This window comes from Lotus japonicus, chromosome 1, assembly GCF_012489685.1.
Source record: "Lotus japonicus ecotype B-129 chromosome 1, LjGifu_v1.2".
NCBI classification, from domain to species: domain Eukaryota; kingdom Viridiplantae; phylum Streptophyta; class Magnoliopsida; order Fabales; family Fabaceae; genus Lotus; species Lotus japonicus.
Window position 1 is genome coordinate 58,159,683 of NC_080041.1, and position 24,486 is coordinate 58,184,168.

Here is a 24,486-nt window from a genome sequence, read left to right on the forward strand (position 1 = left end):
ACGCGGAAAACAGGTAATTTTTTTCTTTTTAATAAAGCGATAGGAAAATAAAGACATAACCCAACAACTAAACTAACCGATATACAAATATATACACATGTACAGCCTCAGCTGCACTCCCACGTCACGCGCACTCGCAGTGACTCCAAAGTAGTGTGCCCGTAGGCAAATATATACAGATCCAGAAGTGTGAGTGAGAAAGTTATAATTACAATCCACTAGGAGAAAGTCGGCCTCAAAATGGCCTAAGCAAAGACCCCTATGGTCCGACAGACTCTCTGTGATTCTCCATAAAGAAAACCACACAAAAAGCCATGCGTCGGGAACCTACCCTGTCCCTAAAGTAAAACGAATCAGAGCTCTACACAAAATATGACGCCTGCCTAAACCTACCCTCCCAGTACCGCTAGAAGCTCCTCCTCCTCCTCCTCGCTCGGCGAGTAGTTGTCAACGTCGGTGTCGGAGTCAGAGTCCGAGTCCACAGCGAACTGAAGTCGGCAAGTTGAAGCTCAGCTCCATGCGTCGTAAAACTCCATTCGTCAAACGTCCACGCTCGTCAGTCCGGTCCTCCATGACCCTTCCCCGGTACGTCGCCCGATGACCCACAAGATAGATCACCCAAGCGGTGGGGGCATGTCAGTCAATCCGCTCAAACCTGACCCCCCCCCCCCCGAGGGAGAGATCATCGAAACCCAATCCACCGTCGACATCTAGCAGTAGGCCGACCGCCCAAACACAAACATGAAACCAAAGCCAAGGCGCTAGGGTCAACTCACGGAATAAAGTAGATATACAAACAACATGTGATTGGGGATATATATATATGTCATTATATATATAAAAATATATTCCTAGCATGTTATCGGCTCTAACAATAATTCAGTAATGCAAACAGCACACAATTCCAGTCAGGATGAATGTATGCGTGAAATGCAATTCAATATGATCCGGATAGTGAAGCATTCCCGTTCTTCACTATTGATGAAGCATTCCCGTTCTTCACTAGTGAAGCATTCCCGTTCTTCACTATTGATGAAGCATTCCCGTTCTTCACCATCGATGAAGCATTCCCGTTCCTCATCGAATTATGCATTGGTGAAGCATTCCCGTTCTTCACCAAATGATGCATGATGCAATATGGTTTGCCAAACATCGAATTGTCCTCACAACACAAGCATTTAGCTAAAAACCCAAACCCAAAACCCAAGAGTTTAGTGTCGGTCAATACAACACAACTCCAATAACAAAACCCAATGTCAAAACCCAGAGTTAGTGTCGGTGAATACAACACAACTCCAACAACAAGAGTACTAAAGTACTCGGTGACTTTCAATCATCACCGTAGCTCACCTCAGTGGCTTTCCCCAATTCCCAGTAACTTCAAGACTTGACGACTTTTCCCCGTCTTTTGCAATCATTTTCCCCTTTAGGTTCCCTATAGTTCATTCGTTAATGAAAACGTTTCGAATGTAATTAGTCAAGTTATGAGTTTATTTCTCGAAGTCTAAGTTTCCCAAAGTCTCTAGTTTTCAAAATCCTATTTTCTTTCTAAGTTTCCAAAAACCCACCAAAAGAAATTCCCGGGGAAAGTCTAAGTATATAAACGCTAGCTAAGTCTCAAACCTTGAGTTTGGACTTGCCTAGAGTTGATCAGTCAACCCGAAAGATCAAAAGGAATCAGTTCAGTGATTCTTCGCTCCGAAGTTGCGTCAAAACGCACAATTCAATACAACATCAATATCATAAATTATGAAGACAATCATAACAATAAATCATCATCATAAACAATATCAAAATCATACATAAGTCGAATTTATCGACGCCTATCATGCAATCTTATCTAATATGTAAGTTGCCCTAACCTCGAGTTGCTCCAGCCTCGTGGTCTAAGTTCTCCACACACAGTTGCTCTGCGAAACCCAAAGTTCCTTCAACTGAACCTCGGAGAAAACAAAGCAGAAATCCAAACAAAATCGATTAGCTCGATCACAATACAGCCAATTAACGATAGACAAAGCATTAAAGCTTCAGAATACAACAATCGGGTACGAAAAGACAAGTTTTCGAAAACGAAAAACTCCCCCCCCCCCCTTGAAATAGCTCTCGACCATAAAGAGAAAAGAGCTCCGGCTCTTTTTCTTCGATCTAATCTGTTTACAAGGTAGTTTTAGGGTAAAACTAAGGCAAAGAAACGGTCGGAAAAATTTTCGGATGATCGGATCGAAATACGGCTGTTTAGGGGCGTTTTGGTCCAAAATAAAAGCTCAAAACCTCAAAGTTATCACTTCGGAAAACAAATTTGACAGCGATGTTCCTAACGACATTCGTAACGACTAATCTTAAAGGCACGAAGTCAGATTACGACTTTTCGACATTAAAGTTTTGAAATGTGCGCCAAAAAGAGTTTTGAATCAGTTTTTCAGATCCTTGACAACTCGATCCAAATCGGCAAATACCGACGAAGGTTCTAGGCTCTTGGGCACGTACAGAAGATAACCCAACAGAAAAATCAGGAAAAACGGATAGTTTTACAAAAAGCTCGAAACTTTGAGCACAAAAACAGCTAAAGAAACGCAGTAGAAACAGTGATCAGAGGTAAGAATCAAGCTAGTTACCTCGATACCTTGAAGTAGGAACGAACTGCGCGAAGATCGGTCAAGTTTCGGCGAAAATCTCCTCTCCCTTTCCTCTCCTCAATCCGCGGCCCCAAATGGAAGAAAATGAAGATATTTTGATTTTTTAACTATTTATATGAAGGTGAAATCGCGGGAAAATGAAAATTTCGCGATTTCGATTTTTGCAGCACATTCACCGATGAATTCTAAGAGAGATTCTGGCAACCGAATTCCAGAACTCAAAACAAATCTCTAACATTTGGGAAAAACGATATCTAAAATCCCAAAAGCGGTGTAAGCTAATCTGTCCCGAAAAACTACTTTTTGCGGTGATGGTCAGACGACAAAACTTCGTTCTGAAGAAAGATTGGAAACATCGAAACAAATCTGGCAACGCGGGCGGAAACTTCGTTAGAAGTCCCGAATAGAAAAAGTCTTCATCCAGTGATTGAATTTAGGGTTTCGAAGCAAAGAAATTAGCGTCGTCGGACTTCCGAGAAGTGAATACTATCGAAGGAAAAATAAAGAGAACCTTTAAATTTTCCAAGGATTTGAAATCTCGCTTAAACGTTGCTCTAAAAGCGAAATTAGCCTATTCTGGACACTCTCGCCATAAGGCAGGTGTGCAGACGACTCGCACTAATTCCTAAAACAACTACGCAACATTCCTCAAGCAATTCCTGAACTTTCGTCTTCATTAATCTTTCCTAAACATCAAACTCCTGTCACACTTACACTGATTCTACGCGTGAGTCGGAAATTAACTTGCTCTGTAAATCCAGGTCTTACACTTTCCACCTTGTGGTCCAAAAGGATACAGTCATGCGTGATAGGACTAATCAAATTAATCTGAGAGCAAGTACTTCGAAATCTAAAAAGGTTCATAACAAAGTTTTCGGAGTTAACTCTTTATGTCGGCAATTGTTGGAGGACTTCAATGAAACATGTTCTTCTACCAATGCTTTACCAAGCTTATACGATGATGCAGAATCTATTGGTAAAAAATCATTATTTCTATAAGTCTTTTATGTGAATTTTCAATATAGTTCTTAACTTAATAGTAGGCTTTTCATTTTTACAGATGAAGTAGACCTTGGGGATCCTTCATTTACGTGTTCTTTGTGCCATGCACAAATGTGGTATGAGGAGTGAATTTGCAAAGCTTACCGTTCTAGAAATCCTCAATTCACTCTTTGTTGTATGAAGGGAAAGGTTGTGCTACCTTATCTATTAAAGCCTCCTGTGTTATTATATAATTTGTTGCATGGAATAGATGCTAGAGCTAAACACTTCAAGGATAATATTCGTGCATATAATAGTATGTTTGCATTCACTTCCATTGGTGGGAAGGTTGATTCAAGTCTTAATAATGGAGGTGGGCCTCCACAGTTTGTGCTTAGCGGTCAAAATTATCACCGAATTGGTACCTTATGCCCTCAAATGGGATAATCGCCAAAATTTGCCCAGCTATATATATATGATACCCATAATGAAACTTCTAACAGAATGAAGCCATTCAAGTAAGTTATTCAATTTTGTTTATCAACATTCATTCAATTTTGTTTTTTCGATCATGTAGATTTATTTGTGTTTTCATGTTATTTAATTTGCTTTGTGTTCATCTTGCAGTGCTGTAAACAAAGGTGATATGTTAGATATTTCCTTAGTTGATGATTTGACAAACATGATTGATCAAAACAATGTATTGGCAAAATCAATTCGCAAAGTACGTGACTATATAACATCTAATGAGTCTTCACCATTTGCGTTGAGACTTTTCCGGAAAAGAGGTAAGGATCCCCGAACATATAATATGCCTACATCTGATGAGATTGCAGCGCTTATTGTGGGTGATTTTGACACGCTTGAAGTTGGTAGAGATATAATTGTAAAAAAGGATGGTCTTCTTACTCGGATTCATGAAACTCATACTTCTTTCATGCCTTTGCAATATCCATTGATTTTTCCTTATGGGGAAGATGGTTGGCAGGAGGAGATCCCTTTAAGTGGTAAGTCTGCTATGTGTAGCAAGCGCTTAAAACCACGTGTCACTTTGAGAGAGTTTATAACCTTCCGCTTACAAGAGAGAAGCATTGAGCATGGGAATGTTGTTTTTTGTAGAAGGCTTTTCCAACAGTTTATCGTTGATTGTTATACCATGATTGAATCTCAAAGACTCTCATTTATCCGAAATAACCAAAAGATGATTAGAGCTTATTTTCTTAATGGCGTGGAAGAAGCAATGAGTAAAGGAGAGACAGATTCTGGTTCGTTAGGGATGCGCATTGTACTCCCCTCATCCTTTACTGGAGGGAAGCGTTATATGTTTGATTGTTGTCAGGATGCAATGGCTATTTGTAAGCGTTATGGCTATCCTGATCGTTTCATTACAGTTACATGCAATTCTGCTTGGAAAGAGATTGATAGATTTGTTCGGTCAAGAAATTTACGAGCTGATGAAAGGCCAGATGTGTGTTGTCGTGTATTCAAAATGAAGCTTGACCATTTGGTTGCAACTTTGAAGTTTGGAATTATTTTTGGCCCTCTAGATGCAGGTGAGTTGTTTAAAGCTGTTTTGGTTTACATTTTTCAAGATAATATTGTTCATCATTTAACATGAATTTTATATGTCATTATAGGTATGTACACTATTGAGTTTCAGAAAAGAGGATTGCCTCATGCACATATTCTCTTATGGCTTGCTAAGGAAAACAAGTTAGTAACAACAACTGATATTGATAAATGCATTTCTTCTGAGCTTCCTGATCCTAATTTATATCCGAAGCTAAACAAAGTGGTATCTAACTACATGTTGCATGGTCCCTGTGGTTCTGGTTATTCAAAATCTCCTTGCATGTCTAATGGTAAATGCAGTAAGTTTTTCCCCAAAAAATTCCAAGACAGCACAGTAATTGACGAAGATGGTTATCATGTGTATAGAAGGAGGGACACTGGTGTGTATGTTGAGAAGAAAGGTCTTCGAATGGACAATAGTTATGTTGTTCCTTATAATCCTCAACTACTCATGTTATATAATGGCCATATAAATGTAGAATATTGCAACAAGTCTAATGCAATTAAATATCTCTTCAAATATGTCAGTAAAGGGCCTGATAGAGTAAATGTTGAGATATCCAATGAAAAGAATGATGTGGCTGATTCAGAGATGAAAGATGAAATTAAGCAATATTATGATTGTAGATATCTTACTCCATGTGAAGCAATTTGGAGAACCTTCTCATATTATCTACATGTGAAGTGGCCAGCTGTCTTGAAAGTCACTTTTCATCTTCAAAACATGCAAAGTGTTTGTCTTACAGATCATGAAAACTTGCAGTCAATTGTTACGTAGGCAGCTGAGAAAGACACCATGTTTTTGGCTTGGATGAAAGCAAATGAAAACTATGAACAGGGGAAGGCATTAACCTATGCGGAGTTTCCATCATATTTTGTCTATGATCAGGAGGACCATTCTTGGCATCCTAGGAAAAGAGGGTTTTCTATAGGAAGGCTGCAATACATTCCTCATGGAGTTGGAGAGCTTTATTACTTGAGAATTCTACTCACTATTCAAAAGGGGTGCACAACTTGGGAGAGCATTCGCACTGTTGAAGGTGTTGTCTATCCTTCGTTTCACGACGCGTGTTACGCATTAGGGCTATTAGCCGATGATAGAGAATACGTAGATGCAATTGTTGAAGCTAATGATTTAGCAACAGGTTAGTAGAATCATTAATACATTTAGTTTTTCTTTAATTATTTTCTATAAATATATTTATAAATATGTTACTATATAGATGTGCCTAGATTAATTGGATGAGTATTACTGTATAGGCATGAAAATTAAATACTGTTGTATTTAATTTTTTAAATGAATTATGGTTACAGGTAACCAGTTGCGCAAATTCTTTGTCACTTTACTCACAACAAACACAATGAGTAAACCTGATTTGGTGTGGGCTAAAACATGGCCAATATTGGCGGATGGAATTCTATATGAAAGAAGAAAAAAGTTACACATTCCAGGTTAGTTAGCATTACACAAGAGAATATTGTTTGAATTAACTTTTTATATTATAATTTTTTTATTTGTTATGCAGATCTGACTATAAATGACAATGATTTGCAAAATCTTTGCTTGATAGAGTTGGAGAAAATGCTTCAATTGAATGGAAGGTCTTTAAAGGATTATCCTTGCTTACCATTTCCACAATATTTTGATGATTGTCCGTTTGAAAACAATTTAGTAGCAGATGAGTTGAATTACGATAAAGCTGAAATGAAAGGGTTGCAGGAATCATTAATCAAATCTTTGACTGAAGAACAACATGATATATACCAAAGCATAATGAATGCAGTGATAAGTAAAGCTGGAGGTCTATTTTTTATATATGGGTTTGGAGGTACAGGCAAAACTTTTTTGTGGAACACATTGTCTGCTGCTGTTCGGTCTGAAGGGCTGATAGTTTTAAATGTTGCTTCAAGTGGTATTGCTTCTCTACTTTTACCTGGTGGAAGGACTGCTCATTCTAGGTTTTCTATTCCAATATCTATAAATGAGTGCTCTACTTGCAATATTTCACAAGGTTCTTTAAAAGCTGAATTGTTACAGAAGACAAGTTTGATCATATGGGATGAGGCACCCATGCTGAATAGGTTCTGTTTTGAAGCATTGGACCGGACTTTACAAGATTTAATGAAGTCCCATTCTAGGCCTGATAATGACATGCCATTTGGAGGAAAAGTGGTTGTTTTGGGTGGTGATTTTAGGCAAATTCTACCTGTTATTCAAAAGGGAAGTCGTTGTGATATAGTTGGGGCCACAATCAATTCTTCTTATCTTTGGAAGCAGTGTCGTGTACTTACACTTACTAAAAACATGCGACTAATGGGTTCAGAAGTTTCCACTGAGAAAGTGGAGATTAAAAGGTTTGCTGACTGGCTTTTGGATATTGGAGATGGTAAGTTGAATAGTACTAATGACGGGGATGCTACCATTGAGATTCCTGAAGATCTTCTTATACTTGATTCAGACAATCCATTACAACACTTGATTGATTTTGCTTATCCAAATATAAAGCAAAACTTGGAGAAAAAAAATTACAAGTTCTTTGAAGATAGAGCTATTCTGGCACCAACTTTAGAAAGTGTAGAATTTATAAACAATGAAATGCTTGGCAAAATTGATGGACAGACAAAAGAATATTTAAGTTGTGATAGTACTTGCAGGTCAGATGAAGATTCTGAGATTGAAGCTGAATGGTTTACAAGTGAGTTTCTTAACAACATTAAATGTTCTGGTATACCTAATCACAAATTGGCATTGAAAGAAGGGGTTCCTATTATGTTGTTGCGTAACATTGATCAGGCTGGTGGTCTTTGCAATGGGAAACGAATGATTGTAAAAGAATTGGGAAAAAATGTTATTGTTGCCAATGTTGTGTCCGGGAAGCAGTTAGGTCACAAGGTACTTATTCCTAGAATGGATTTGGTACCTACTGATTCTGGTTTACCATTTAAGTTTGTCCGAAGACAATTTCCAATTGCTCTATGCTTTGCAATGACAATTAACAAGAGCCAAGGCCAAACACTTTCTCATGTGGGTTTGTATTTGCCCAAACCGGTGTTTACTCACGGACAATTATATGTTGCTCTATCAAGGGTAAAGTCAAGGAATGGATTAAAAATCCTTATACTAGACGAAGATGGTTCCATCTCAAGGGTTTCAAGAAATGTTGTCTACAACGAGGTGTTTGCTAACATATAAAGTAAGGTTTTGTTTATATGTATAACGTTTTAGAAATGGTTTTCCTCAAATGTCTGACATTATATATTTGAATGTTTTCATACAAATTTAGTAACATCAAATTTCTTGTCTGTTAATGTCATTGCAGGAAAATATCCAAGGTAGACAAACTCTGTTGGGTAGTTTTGCTAACAATAGATCTTCGAATTGGGAATTTAATTCTCAATCTCCTTAGATTCTAAGACTCCTTCGAATATTTATGTTGCAAATGTGTATGTAAATGTTTCAAATCCATACCATTCCTACTCTTTTTATACTCTGAACTCTGTGTACAATATACACAGGCATCTCATATTGTTCTGTTTTTTCTTACCACAAAAAAAGGTTTATAAGGAACTGATGTTTAGTGGAACCGAAATGGCCATAACATGTCAACAAGATTACTAAGTCATAATATTTTCAATGGCTGGCTTCAAATTATATATGTATAAAACATTACTATCATATGTACATCTTATGCATCTGGAAATGACCACATCTATACATATGGATAATTTCGTTGATTATGAAACAGATATTTTCAATTAAGGAGGTTTCAGTAAACATTTCAAGATTCCATCAAACAGATTGAAGTCATAAATTTGTTAAAGAATTGTAATTCAAAATTATTATCAATACAATGACTTCAGCTAATAAAATTTGGGTATCTATTCCTTTGTTCATCGTCAAATAAAGGCATAGTTATCTTACTTTCACATTTTATGTTCCATTTGCACTACCTTTCAACATGTAAATAAATACCAATTTTTTTTCCTTGACATATCAGCTACTTGGGTAAGAGTAGTATAGTGTTATGTAAGTATCAGATCATTTTTCAGTTTGACCACGAAAAAAATTTAATGCCTCTATCGGTACATACATGTCAATATCCCTTTGTTCACCTGACAACACGTTTTCAGCCATTTCCATCAAGGTTAAGTTAGCAAAGCCTAGGTCTACTCCATATCAATAGGACGGCCAGCATCTCATCATAGATTTATTCGTGGGTGTGGGATAGTATTACTCTCTCAATGCTCATATTCATTATCGACAATGTAACCCATATACTTTATAATCCTTCCCAAGGGCATTCGAGTAAGTTGAAGTACAAAGTTGGGAGAAGAAACCTGCCTCTGCGATGGAGTTTGATTTTGGAGATGATATTCTAGGTTCCACAGATGCCATTGCTATTGTTTCAACACCAGAATAGGTTAAATCCCTTCACCCAAAAAATTATTCCTAATCTCATTATCCATAAATTGTTTTAACAATTTCTTTTCATTTAATGCCCAGGACACAGCGTTTGTATCACGCAAATTTGCAGCTGAATTTTATCATGATCTAAGCTCCCAATGGAAATGGTTTGATCCTTTGGGGAAGGTTCATATCGTTTCATACGAGAGACATCCGGAGCAACCATTACTGTGTAAAGGTTTGATGGAGATTCGGAACTACTACTCTTTGGAGGGGTTAAATTGGTGCTTGCTTAAATACCAAGGTCTTTCCAACTTTGATTTGTTCATCTACAATGAAAAAATTGAGGAAATATGTTACCTTCCTCCACCTCCACCTCCTATAATTACGCCGCCACCTCCTCCTCTTATATCTGAAATTGTGAGCCCACCTCCTCCTCTTATACCTGATATTGTGAGCGCACCTCTTACTCTTATATCTGATATTGTGAGCCAACATCATTGTCCACAAGAAGAAATAATTCAGGAAACCAATTGGATCTGCTATCCATGCTTTTTTACGTGCAAACTTTCAACAAACCAAGCAACAACAAGTCAGCTGGTATAGTATATCAAATTTTCTTAAGAATACTTACTTCGTAAATCTGGTTAAATTTAAGTATGTTATTTTCTGATTTGCAGAACTTGCCGGTACATGTGTATGAATATCTTAGAAACGGTAAAGTTTATGAATGGCTGTTGAGAGGACCAACAAATTTGCAGGTGGGATGTCATATTCTTGGTGTGCCTTTTCGGAAATATGCTAAGTTGGGTAAGGGTTGGAGAGCTTTCTGCACTTCCCATGGATTGAAGGCAGGGGATATTCTCTCTTTTTATTTTACGACTGAAAATTTTGCTGTCATTGATGTTTTAATACATGATTAGTATAACTACAATGGACGAATGTATTTCATTTGTAATCTGGTTGGTATCTATTAATCTCTCACCTGAATTAGAATTTGTTGGTATTCTATTTTAGTTGCAATGCTATCTGTTGGACAAAGTTTGTCATGATATCAGTTATATCGCATACTGTCTACAAATTCTATACATAGGTTGCATTTAATACCATATAAGCCTATTTACACGCTAAACATTCTTCACAAAAAACTGCACTTATTTCCAACAATTTTAGCACTGTGTGAAGGATATTTTTTCACCTTGCAAGCAAGCCATCTAAATTAAACCCCACGAATAAATTCAATTTACCATGGGATTATTTTAATTGCATTAATTTAACATGGAATGATTTTCAAATGTCCATTTAGTTTTCTCTGAACTCTGTACTTTACGTTCATCTGAAAGTCAAATTCCAATCATCCCTTGGTTTCTATTGACTAATATGATAAACTTAGATATGGTTTATATTTTAACAATAACAAACTCAACATTCAAAAACCAAAGACGGAGTCGTTTTTTTATTGTTTCAAAATATGATGGTTCAAAAATATATATCGGTGCTGTTAATTCTGTTGGAAAAAATCGTAAATCAAAAACTTCTGCGAAAAGTTTATCCGTGCAACGCACGGGCATAGATACTAGTTATAATACAAAAGCACAATGCAAACAATACACAATTGCAGCATGGGTCAAGTCCTTGTGGAGCCGGAAGCCATGACGTATGAAATTCAAAGATTTCACCCTCAATCCATAGATCACATGAGCCATCAACCACCACATACTCTTGGCTGATGACTTCAACCCATGATGCACCATTCTCCACCACCAAATCACTGCATTTTCACAATTAATCAATTACTGGATCAGAAGAGCTGTCGGTACGGCACATATGACATAAACACAATCAACCTACATCAACCTACAAAATCAATATCGCAAACACACACAAGTATTGCTATTGGGATATCAGCAGTAAGATTTAAAATCAACTGGACGGTGCAGATGAAGTCAAAGGTCTAAGAAAGTGCAATAGTGGGCAGTGAGTTTTAGAGGATGCGTGGTTTGAATAGTAGATCAGGACAGAAGGAGAAGAATAGAGAAGTGCTTCGTGGTGGAGGCATGGATGAAAAAGAGTACGATTATCTGTTCAAGCTTGTGTTGGGCGGCGATTCTGAGGTCAGAAAATCCAATCTTGTATCCCGATTCTTTGACAACACATTCTGCTTCGAGTCCAAGCGCACCGTCGGCGTCGAATTCTTTACTCGTACCCTTGAGGTTTTTTATTTTAATTTTACTTGTTGTATGTCATTTGTTCTAATTCATATTTAGGCATAGGATTGTGAATTTCCACAAGAAATTATCGAAAACCTAAAGTCTAGACACGAATTGACTATTATGATATATTGAATTGCATCAAATTAGTAAAGCAAGAGCAGTTATCAGAATGGAGGGCATAATATTATAATATATGCAGGTTGAGGGAAGAATGGTGAAAGCTCAATTATGGGATCCCGCTGGTCTGAAGCAGTACAGGGCAATAACCAGTGCGTACTACCGCGAAGCCGTGGGAGCTCTTCTTGTCTACGATGTCACCAAACCAACCTCTTTTGAAAATGTAACCAGGTGGCTCAAGGAGCTCAGGGATCACGCTGATGCTAACATCGTCATCATGTTGATAGGCAACAAAACGGATCTCAAGCATCTCCGTGGTGTTGCCACAGAGGATGCTCAGAGTTATGCTGAGAAAGAAGGCCTCTCTTTCATCGAGACATCTGCTCTCGAAGCAACCAATGTTGACGAGGCATTCAAAACCATCATTTCACAAATTTTGACAAGGCATTATGCAACTCCACCTCTAGAGTTCATCCCAACTTTGTCTGCAAACTCCTTGTCTTCCAACTCTACCGAGGTCGAAAGTAAAAAATCTCTAGTCATTCCAGCTTTGTCTGGTGTATGTAAACAAATCATGTCTCTATTTGTACAGCCCTCTAACTCCATCCAATCTTCAACTGTCAATTCCACCCAATCTCTAACAAAAGCCTAAACTTCGCTTATTTATACTAATAAATAAATTTGTTCATCAAGTAACAATCCTTGTTATCTAAATCTTCACAAAATCGGACCCACATAAATGAGTAAGCTGCTTAACAATCAGGCATTCGCGGGTCTCACAAGAAGTCTAAATCTTCAATTATGGTAAACATGAGAATCGTAGCTCTTTAAGTCAGCTTCGCGGGCCTTCAATCGGATCATAATTCGGAGTTTTGTAGCCCAGAATATAATCATTTTAGTGCAGACTGTTCCAGACTCGCATGATTAGCGACAACAACTTTGTAAGGCAATTCTGACCACGTTCAAGGTTGGTTCTCGTATTGTGCTGAACATGAAAGTTGTAGGGCTTCAAGTTAGCTTTCCAACGACATATTATGCGCCCTATTTGAATATTTGTAGATCCAGATTTAACCTGTTCTAGAAAAAGAGTCACAGAAACTAAAAGTGTAGAATTCACTTTTCTATGAATAATCCAATTAAGCACTAATGGTCAGAACATGTCTAAGTGATAACAATTAAGCACAAAAATGTATATAATGAAGCTTATAAAGACACACATAAAATTCATCAATTATGCGCTTATCACCTGAAACTGATTCTATTTGTAATTTCATGGGCCATTTGATCCTTTAAGCCTTTTATTTGTTTAATTTTTGGATTCTCGATATATTTTGTAATTTTAGATAGAAATTTTTTATTAGTCTCTCTTTTTTATTCTTTTACTATTGATTATCAAATAGCCAAAAAACAAATTATGTGGAATATGACTAAAATAAAGGAGTCAAGTGGGGATCGAACCCATTACCTCCCACTCACATCAGAAACTCAGGCCGCTGGGACGAAGTTTGTGCTACGTATTGTATGCATTGTATATTAAATATACTCTTTCCCGAAGCAAAACTTTTGCAAGACCATACATTATACAAGATTTTTCTAAAATTTTGGAGGAGTCATGGCTCCTCTATGTCACCACTAAGTTCCGCCCCTGCATACGGATCACCTGCTGACAATCTCGATGAGTATATAATAATTGGTGAAAGTACTGCAACTAAGCGCTTAAAGAGATTTTTGTAACGGGCGTGAACGCCATATTTGGTGCTCAGTACTTGAGGAGGCCGAACAACGAGGACATTGCACGTCTACTACAAATGAGGGAGTCTCGTGGATTTTCAAGTATGTTAGGTTCCATTGGCTGCATGCATTGGGAATGGAAAAATTGTCCAGTTGCATGAAAATGTCAGTATTGTCGAGGTGATCATGGAACATCCACAATCATGCTTGAAGTAGTGACATGATTTTTTTGGCATTGCAGGTTCTAACCTTGACATCAATGTGCTAAACCAATCTGATGTATTTACCGACGTTTTGAACGTAGAACCTATGTACTACACTGTGAAGAACATAGTATCATATGGGATACTACCTAGCGGATGATATCTATCCCGAGTGGCTACATTTGTAAAGACCATCCCAATGCCACAACGAGAAAAAATACATGCAAATGTTTGCCAAAGCACAAGAAGGAGCAAGAAAGGATATTGAGCGCGCATTTGGTGTGCTCCAATCTCAAATTGTGATTATTCATGGCCCATCACACTAGTGGCATGTTAATACCATGAAGCAAAATATGTATGCATGCATTATATTGCAAAACATGATCGTTGAAGATGAGCGCGGGGATATACTGCTAATTCTGATTATGACCAGGTAGACAATGACATCATAACCCTTGAAGTATCTAATGGTCTTATCCCTTCGTTTTCAACATTCTTGGAAAGAAGAGGCCACATGAGTCCAAGACAAATTCGTCGCCAACTTCAAACAGACTTGGTGGAGCATATTTTGGAGCTCTTCGGAAATGAGAATAATAAAAATTAATCTTCGAATGATTTTCATTTAAAATGTATTGTTATTTATTTTGCATTGAAATGTATTCTATTTCATCTTAAATTATATAATATAATGTAATGTATTGAAATATATTTGGGTTGCTTAAACACTATTCTGATGGGCCCAAACTGCTACGTAAAATTTAAGCCACTCATAACTAACCCATGCAGATTTCGCTCAAATCATGGTTGCTTATTTTACTTTTAATGACATTATATTGTTATAAATATTAATTAATATTTAAAATTAAATCATGCTTAGGTGAGAATAAAAAATATAAATATATGAGGCATAGTGGGGGGTGCTACAACTGGCCCTTAGTCGATATCTCACGGCATCGAAACATTTTACGGCAAGGGCCTGCTTGTTTGTGCGTGTTCTGTAACTTGGAGGAAGAAAACACAAATCATCTTATGTTCTCATGTAAATTTGCGTGGTCAATTTGGTCTAGTTGCTATCACTAGCTAGGGATTGATTCAGGTCTGCATAAAGAGGCTCATATGCACTTTCTGCAACATGGCCAATGTTTGGCAGTCCTCGATAAATCAGGTTGGTGGTAAGTTTGGTTCGCGGCGGTGTGGTCAATCTGGGAGGATAGGAACGAAATTGTGTTTAGAGAAGGGGTTGCTTGTGCTGACAGAGTCTTAGCCTTGATCAGATTTCGATCTTGGAAATGGCTCAAATGTAAGAACCGTGACTTTCATTGGTCTTTTGTGGATTGGGAATCAATTCCAAGCATGTGCTTGGGGGTTGCTGCAATTGGCTCATAGTCGATATCTTCTCATTTGGCTCTTTGTGAGGATTTGTTTCTAATTGATGTTCTCTCCCTTGTCATTTGTCGAAAGTGTAGTTTTATCAGATAGAGGTAGAAGATAGGCTTTAGAGGTGGTTTTGTTTTTTCGGGGACAGGGGTTTCGCTTGATCGCCTGTTATTGTTTTTCTTTTTCCTGGTTCTGCTAGGGCTTTTTTTTTCTTTCTCTTTGTAATGGGCTTAACATCCCTAATATCGTTTTTCTGTCTTATATATAATTATACACTTTATTTTCATTTGAAAACAAAATATGAGGCATAGTGGGGCACCGCGCAACTAAAAGTAAAATAAGCAACCATAATTAAAGCAAAATCGGCATGAGTTGCTTAAATCTTATGTGGCAGTTTGAGCCACCAAAATCGTATTTAAGCAACCCAACTAGGAACTCATAATTAGAGATGCTCATGTCTAGTCACACTTATGGGAGACTTGTATAGACCATGACATGACATGACACTTGAAATAATTGTCAAAGTCTAATTTTTTTCTATGCCATAATTGTCATTCCAACTCTCAAGTTTTAGTCAAAAGGCATCACAGAAGTGCTAGAAATTTCACCCAAGCATGAAAATACTGATAGTTTTACTTAGCAAAATCCCTTTGACTTTGGAGTCATGTCTCATATTTAGATTAAGGAAAGATTATAATACAAAAGTACAATGGAGACAATACACAATTGCAGCATGGGTCAAGTACCTTGTGGTGCAGGCTTTGTCTTTTTGTCTTGGTTCAGTGAAGGTTCAGTGGATTTTTACCATTTGATTTCCTTTCCCCTCTGCTGCCTTGGCTCTTTGCTTGCTTTCACTTACTCCTTTCTTCTTCTTCTTTCAACGTATCTGCTCTTTTTCTATGATGTTGCTCTCTTATATACTCCTATGTGTCTCTTTGTTGTCTTTGGGTCTAGCACCCTCGTGCTATATTTGAATATGAATGATTGGTTTATCGAAAAAGAAAAAGAAAAACTTGTGGAGCCGGAAGTCATGAGGTATGAAATTCAAAGATTTCACCCTCAATCCATATATCACATCAGCCATCAACCACCACATACTCTTGGCGGATAACTTCAACCCATGATGCGCCATTCTCCACCATCAGGGACAGATTTATGTTGGTGGAGTTGGCGGCATTTGACCCCACGTCATTTCTGCTTTTTTCACATACTATGTATGTAAAATAACATAAAATAATACATTGCCCTCATGTTCTTTACCAATGCCCCCATAGCTTTGATAATATTACCTATGATGCCACTACACAATCAACTTTTACTCTAATAATATTACCTATGATGTCACTACACAATCAGCTTTAATCATTTACCCCACATTTTTTCTTTCTCTTTCCATTGAACTGTATAGATGTCCACTAAATAACAAGTTTATTGCTCTATCCTAGAGTCCAAACTGTCAGCTTATTTTATGGTTTTACCAAAATTTACTTACATTTGAAAACATTGAAATGAGAGCTTCATTATTATTTTAGTTTTGCTTTTTATGTGTATAAGAGAACTTCAATTTTACCGTTAAAATATTTGTTAAAAGTACTTCCTCCGTTCCTATTTAACTGTCCAGGAAGAGAAGAAACACACATATTAATGAGTGCAATTAATTTTGTTACTTTTGATAAAAGTATTATTTGATTTCCTATTTCACCCTTTAATATGTATATTATCTTTCCTCATTTATTATTCCTGCAAGGACATTTCTTGGAAAAACATAATTTAATACTCTCTTGAAACTCTAAGTTGAAAGACATATAGGAACAAAAACTTTTCTTTAAAATGGACAGTTAATAAAGAACGGAGGGAATAAGTTTTGTGGAAATGAAAGGTGCTATTATGTTTTTGTTTTAAAAACATGAACTTAAGTGGAAAATATTGTTTTATCCATATCATCTTTCATTTATAATTTTTAAGCAATTGATAAATAGTTGAATGATTAGTTAGTTCAATTGTTGATATCGTGAATGAGACACCTAATAATAGCGTTGAGAATGAAAAATTGTTCGATATTTTCAAAATATAAACAGTCTTAGGAAATAATTACAATGTGTATTTAAACTATTAATAATAATATACTATATTTTTTTATAGTTGAAATTTGTATATGCATATTGCCCCCACAGTATAAAATGTCTAGATCCGTCACTGTCCACCACCAAACCAAACCACTGCAATTTCACAATCAACCATTTTCTAGATCAGAAGAGCTGTCGGTACGGCACATATGACATAAACACAATCAACCTACATAATCAATATCGCAAACACACACAAGTATTGCTATAGATCTGGACAGAAGGAGAAGAATAGAGAAGTGCTTCGTGGTGGAGGCATGGATGAAAAAGAGTACGATTATCTGTTCAAGCTTGTGTTGGGCGGCGATTCTGAGGTCGGAAAATCCAATCTTGTATCCCGATTCTCTGACAACACATTCTGCCTCGAGTCCAAGCGCACCGTCGGCGTCGAATTCTTTACTCGTACCCTTGAGGTTTTTTATTTTAATTTTACTTGTTCTATGTCATTTGTTCTAATTCATATTTAGGCATAGGATTGTGAATTTCCACAAGAAATTATCGAAAACCTAAAGTCTAGACACGAATTGACTATTATGATATATTGAATTGCATCAAATGAGTAAAGCAAGAGCAGTTATCAGAATGGAGGGCATAATATTATAATATATGCAAGTTGAGGGAAGAATGGTGAAAGCTCAATTATAGGATCCCGCTGGTCTGAAGCAGTACAGCGCAAGAACCAGTCCGTACTACCGCGATGCCGTGGGAGCTCTTCTTGTCTACGATGTCACCAATCCAACCTCTTTTGAAAATGTAACCAGCTGGCTCAAGGAGCTCAGGGATCACGTTGATGCTGACATCGTCATCATGTTGATAGGCAACAAAACGGATCTCATGTTTCTCCGTGGTGTTGCCACATAGGATGCTCAGAGTTATGCTGAGAAAGAAGGCCTCTCTTTCATCGAGACATCTGCTCTCGAAGCAACCAATGTTGACGAGGCATTCAAAACCATCATTTCACAAATTTTGACAAGGCATCATGCAACTCCACCTCTAGAGTCCATCCCAACTTTGTCTGCAAACTCCTTGTCTTCCAACTCTACCGAGGTCGAAAGTAAAAAATCTCTAGTCATTCCAGCTTTGTCTGGTGTATGTAAACAAATCATGTCTCTATTTGTACAGCCCTCTAATTCCATCCAATCTTCAACTATCAATTCCACCCAATCTCGTTCAGAGTCCATGCTTGTTGAGTTCAACTTTTTAGCTGGGAAGTCTAAAAAAGAAGCTCCACGTCAAGAGTTGGAGGCCGATACTTTCCAAGGTTTACAGTCATCTTCAGGAAACTTTAGGTATTTAGCCTCTACAAATCAGGCTAAAGATGATCTATTGAAGGCACTACAAGATGATAAATACCATATAGTTGGATTGTTTGGAGAGAGGGGCTCTGGTAAAACAGCTCTAGTGAAGGCTGAGATACCCGAGTATGAAAATATTTTTCATCCGGTTGTATTTGTCACTGTGTCAGAAAAAGCAGATATTGTGAACCTTCAAAACCAAATTGCTCCGCAGTTGAATCTGAATTTTCAGGCAGTTAGAAGTCAATATAGAAGAACATCAGCAATAGAGTCGACATTATTAAAAAGTTAGGATAAAGTCCTTGTCATCTTTGATGATGTTTCCACAAACTTCGGTCCTCAAAATATTGAAGATATTGGCATTCCTGATCCTAGTAAACAGTGCAAGATCCTTTTGATCACACATGAAAAAAAGTACTGCAAAATGATCAGATGTCACCCTTGGATCCACCTAGGTCCCTTATCTGATGAGGATGCTTGGAAGCTGCTCCAACAATATTCCGGCATAGATCGTGACTCCCCACCCGACCTATTCAAGTTGGGCCGTGAAGTTGCTTTTCAATGTAAGGGGTTACCTCGTGTAATCGAAGATGTGGTGTCTTCCTTACAAAATAAGAACACTGAACACTGGAGAGAAACATTAGACTGTCTAAGGCATACAACAGCTTGCCACCAGATTTTTATCAGCTTTAGAGGAAGAGATACTCGCGACCATTTTACCGCTTCTCTCTTTGATGATTTGGCCCGAGGAGGATTCAAGGTCTTCAAAGATGATGAACAGCTACGGAGTGGGGACCAAGTTTCTGAAGCTCTTATTAAAGCAATTGAACAATCAAGGTGTTCAATCATTGTCTTGTCTGAAAACTATGCAGAATCTTCTTGGTGTCTTGACGAACTTGTTAAGATTCTTAAGTGCAGGGAAGAGATGAAACAATTGGTTTTGCCAATCTTCTACCAAGTGGATCCCTCACACGTGAGATATCTGAAAGGAAGTTTTGGCGAAGCCATAACGAAGAAAAAAGAAAGCATTGAAGAGGATAAGATACAAGCATGGACTTCAGCTTTGTTCAAAGTTGCCGGCTTGTCTGGAAGAGACTACAAAACCGGGTACGTCATAGTATGCTTTCATTTATTTTCATTCAAATTTCATAATTAATATAGTCTCATAGTACACGATATTAATGATGTGATTAATTGAAATGCCTTGTCTATACTTTTGCAGGTCCCAAATAGTTTTTATCAGAGAGATTGTACAATATGTCCGAGATAATAAACATCGCTTGCATATTGGATAGAGCAGGCTTATGAAATACAAGGGAGATTTTTGTTTCTATTATTACATTATGAGGAAAGCTTGAACCATCTTCTTTTCTCTTGTAAGTTTGCGTGGAATGTTTGGATGAGGGGTTACAGTTGGATAGGGCCTAGGGGTATACTCAGTTGGCTCGGTGGGGTTTCATACGAGGGTCCTGCTCTGCCATCGTCCAACCAGTACAGTACGGCCATTTCAAATCGCCCCGCGAAGCTTTCGAGAAGAGGGGTAGTCTTGCGTTCAGAAAGAAAGGTTATCGAGATTATCAATCGCTCTTTTTAGTGGGGAGGAACAGTGCAGGAAGGGAGTGAGACCAAGCCGTATACTCAGTTTTACAGGATGACACAAGGTCTCATTTTGCTCAACATGGTCACAATCTGTTCTTTGGGTCAAAACTAGGTTGGTGGTCAGTGTGGGTGGCAGCCGTGTGGTCTATTTGGCTTCAAGGGAATGAGGTGTTGTTTAATTCAGGAGTGGCTAATGCTGAACAAGTTGTGGATCTAATCAAATTCAGATCTTGGAAGTGGCTCAAGTGCATAAAGAAGGATTTTAAAAGCACATTCTATGAATGGACCTGGAATCCTAGTATCTGCTTGGGGGAGGGGCGCTCTTGGCAGTGGTAATCTCAGGGGCAGCATCCCCTTTGTAAGATACCTGAAGGAGCTGGTTTGCCATGTACTGTTGTTGATCTTGTAGAAAGGCTGTGGTCTAGAGGGGTCAAAATTCTGGTTCTGTTAGTCTGATTTATGCAGGGTCCAAGTTTTTATTTGAGCTTGGTTTTCTATCTTGGCTTGCTATCTCTAAGGAGGGGTGCTTGGTGGGTGTTAAAAGACAGAATACAGAATTCACTGGCTTTGTATAGTTTGGGCAGCTTGGATTGGTAACACTTTTCTATTAGCTGTCTTGGTCCAAGGTGTTGTACCCTGTGTAGTGCGCTGTGGGAACTTTTTCAGCTGTGTCTTGGGGCTGGACAATCTTGTATTGCTGCTGTGATGCATCTGGATAGTGTTTAAGCTCATTGTTAGATGGTTTGGGCATGGCAGGTGTTTGGCCTTGCATTGGTGGAGACTTGTATGGATCATGTGCTACCCTTGTGTTTGCATTTTCTCTATCTGGTGTGGCTTTGTGTGTTGTGTTCCTTCTATCAGGTTACGGCTTTCTGTTGCTTTGTGATGGTTTTCTGGTGATTCTTGGCTGTCTTAGCTTCTTTTGGGCCTTAGCATTGAGTAGCTTATTTTCCAAATTGTGCCACATTTTGTTATGTTGCTGCCCAGTTCATTTGGATTGCTATCGAGGAAGCCATGATGCCCGTTACCTTTATTTCCTTGTCTTGGGACCATGGCTGTTTTGTTAGAGGGCTGTTGTATTCTTATTATAATACTTTAAGCTAATTATTGGGTACAATTGCTGTTCTTTTTAAGGGTGAATTGTGCTCTCCCCTTGTTTTGTAAGTTTGTTGTTGATCTATCTATGTACTGTTTTCTTTGTACGGGCCCAAGTTCCTTTACTTCATATCTATAAATTTGGTTTTTCCAAAAAAATGATTTTAAAACATCAAAAGGGCTAAACATAAATCATTTCCTTTTCCTTTTATCCTTCCTTCCCTTCCGTGATTAATCGCTTTTCTTTTGTTTTGATGAGCAAAGAAATATGTAACACTGATATAAACACAAAATCAAAATCAAGTAGTAGATTTATCCCTTGCTATTATAGGTTTAAGTCTTGTTTGTGGCACAGCAAAAATCAAGAACTGCTAAAAATGTTGTGAATCAGTTGCAGGGATCTTGCTTGTGTTTTCTTGATGTAACGAACTGATTATTGTTTGGTATATCAGAGGATTCATGGCTTTCCTCCCACACTTTGGATGAAGGGTCGAATTTTGAACTGGATAGAAAAGTCTACTGTTTCACTAATAATCAACATTTTGTCTAGTGTGGTTTCAAGCTGGGGGTGTGGGAACATATCCTCGTCTTATATTGAGGATATATATCCTCTTTCTGAAGAAAAAGAGAATGGAGGTAGTAATTCTAATCCTCCTTTTGTTCCTAATTAATTTTTCAGAAACAGAAGAAATACACATATTAATCAGTACAATTAATTTTCTTAATTTTTTAAAATACGTATTATTTATTTTCCTATTTTACCCCTTTAGAATGTATTTTATCTTATCTCATTTATTGTTCTCACAAGGTTTTATTTGAAAAAACATTAATTTATGTTCTTTTAGAATTAAAAGTGGCCAGGAACACAAAATTTCCTTCTAAGTAAACAGTTAAGAAGTAACTGAGGTGTACTACTTCTTTAAAAACCAATGCTCCATTTTTAAGTGCTTCTTTAGTGCTATAAGTTGTGGTTGTCTGGTAGATATAGGAAGACTATAAATAAGTGCAGATTTGAGTTATGGGAGATCAATAGATTCTGACAGTTTCTAGTACGTGGGATAATTATATTGAATCTGGAAGGAAGAGGGGAACATAAATGAAGGGAAGCCAAGGTGGGTTGGGGGCATTTAAAAGGAGAAACCTGTCGTTGAGAATGAAGGAGAAAGATAGCCAAGAAAGCGGAGTTGTTTTAATTTTGCTCACTGTTGAATTCTGAATTTAAGTGAATTCAAGGTAGTTTAATGAAGACAGGTAGAGACGTAGAGTTACTTGAAATTGAATCCCATCTTTTCTTACCACCAATTGTATAAGTAGGAATGAATAAAAAGAAATACTACAAGGATATCAAGAATTTATGTAGTTTTTTTAAAAAGGACCAACATATATGCAATTTTTATAGGAGATAATCAATTGAAAATCATTAAAATGCTTTTTGTTCCGGCAGTCGGAAAAACTACCTCCAAACAGATAATCAATTTCCAACTATGCATGACCTCATCTCCAAACCATCGATCGCCATTCGAGTGACATCAGTTCGGGTACAATTGGCCCTACACGGGGGGAAGAGCTGCAACAGGAGAATTCGACCTATACAGGGCAACCCACACTCAGCACCCCACTCCAAAATATATAATTAATAAAATCCCCCTTATCTGATCGTGCCCCACTACATCCTACCACGTTCCCTCAATCCGACTACACACATCATAAACCAACTGCATCCTCATAATTGTCAAACTAGACTGAGGGCATAAGTGTGATGCATCCCTATCACCCATGTCTAATCCAAGGTTGTGGGCCCCTAATCAAGGATTAAGAGTGGCGTTCAAAGTCTTAACTACGGTATGAAAACGCACCCCTACCTAGATGACATGGCGTGTCAGAATCGAATGACTCCCCTTGCAAACTGTACATAGTACTTATCATGATTCCTCGAACCTCGGAGTCTTCAGCACCCAACCCTTTAAAAGGTTGGTCTTAAAAACTTAAGGTACACACTTTTTGTTCCATCTCTCCCTTCCTTAGCACTTCTCGTTCGAACTATAGTGTTGGAATCTCTTTGCAAGTATTCACAACGGTGTGGCTCGGCAATAGAGTGCCTCAGAGAAGCACCAAACACTTGGAAGCTCGTCAATCTCCCCCTTCAATTAACAGTCTCCCAGTGACTAGACTCGTCTGATCACTTTCTTAATGAAATATTTAATTTTTCTGTTTCTAGCTAATGGTAATGGTTATAGAAATGTCATTTTATTTTATTATCATATACTTTTGTTGGATATGGTATATTTTTTTTCATTGGAGATAATCATATTTTTCCTAAATGAAAATTAAAAAGGAATGAAGAGAGTGCGAGATTTATTCTTACAGGGTTACAATGCACAATGAAAGACTTACATATGAGAAACCATTAATCCCAATTGACATGACTCTATGAAATTTCTAAGTGAACATAGTTTACTAAATCCTCTTGACCCCTTTTATCACTACCAGAAGTGCATTTTGCAGGAGACAATATGTTGTGGTTCTACTGGAACCTCTACAATGAGTCACTTTGAGGCGGTTGCATTGGTAATGCCAACCGCTGGAGATTATTAGAACATAGCGGCGGTTTAGTATCCTTTAGACTTTAGAGGTAGTTTTCATTAGTTGGGGTTAATCTCTTAGCGGGGCTTAACTGAACCGCCACTAAATGAATAAAATTTTAAATATGAAAGTTCTCGTGGATTTCATTTTCTATTTGGCTTAAATACTCTAGGGGTCCCTGAAATTGTACCCCGTATCAAAATAAGTCCTTGAAAATTTTTTTTCCGATTCCGGATCCCTGGAATTGTTTTTTTAATCAGAATAAGTCCCTACGCCGGAGAAGACGGTGGTTGACGACGGCGGTCATGGCGGCGCTACGACCAGGGTGTTGGGCCGGCTTCGTCTCGTCCTCAGGAACTCAGTGGTGGTGGTCTCGTGGGCTGGGTCGTCACAGTTGAAGAGAAAAGGCCAGTCGCAAGTTGATTTCTTCTCGCCGGAATTTATGGAGCTTCTCGGTTTCTTCGTTTTAGCTTTGTTTCTTGCGATTCCTTCGCCCAGATCAGATATATGAAGGTCTAGGAGTGTTTTAAACATGTTATTTCATGGTTTGTGG

The 24,486-nt window shown here is 37.8% G+C and overlaps 2 protein-coding genes and 2 pseudogenes across 2 annotated transcripts; all 4 read left to right on the forward strand.

The window, feature by feature from the left end:
- Positions 1 to 4,247: 4,247 nt before the first annotated feature.
- Positions 4,248 to 8,628, forward strand: LOC130732554 (uncharacterized; annotated as a pseudogene).
- An 852-nt stretch (positions 8,629 to 9,480) lies between these two features.
- On the forward strand, positions 9,481 to 10,554 carry LOC130732565 (uncharacterized). The gene is made up of 3 exons (XM_057584586.1): positions 9,481 to 9,610; positions 9,694 to 10,194; positions 10,275 to 10,554. The coding sequence occupies exons 2-3, from the start codon at positions 9,838 to 9,840 to the stop codon at positions 10,515 to 10,517; spliced, it is 600 nt and encodes a 199-aa protein (XP_057440569.1). The 5' UTR covers positions 9,481 to 9,610; positions 9,694 to 9,837; the 3' UTR covers positions 10,518 to 10,554.
- Positions 10,555 to 11,628: 1,074 nt separating this feature from the next.
- On the forward strand, positions 11,629 to 14,018 carry LOC130739886 (ras-related protein RABA2a-like). Its single transcript, XM_057592353.1, has 3 exons — positions 11,629 to 11,807; positions 12,007 to 12,487; positions 13,897 to 14,018. Exons 1-3 carry the CDS (start codon positions 11,652 to 11,654, stop codon positions 14,016 to 14,018), a joined length of 759 nt encoding a protein of 252 aa, XP_057448336.1. The 5' UTR covers positions 11,629 to 11,651.
- A 3,600-nt stretch (positions 14,019 to 17,618) lies between these two features.
- Positions 17,619 to 21,472, forward strand: LOC130739893 (uncharacterized; annotated as a pseudogene).
- The last annotated feature ends 3,014 nt before the right edge of the window (positions 21,473 to 24,486 follow it).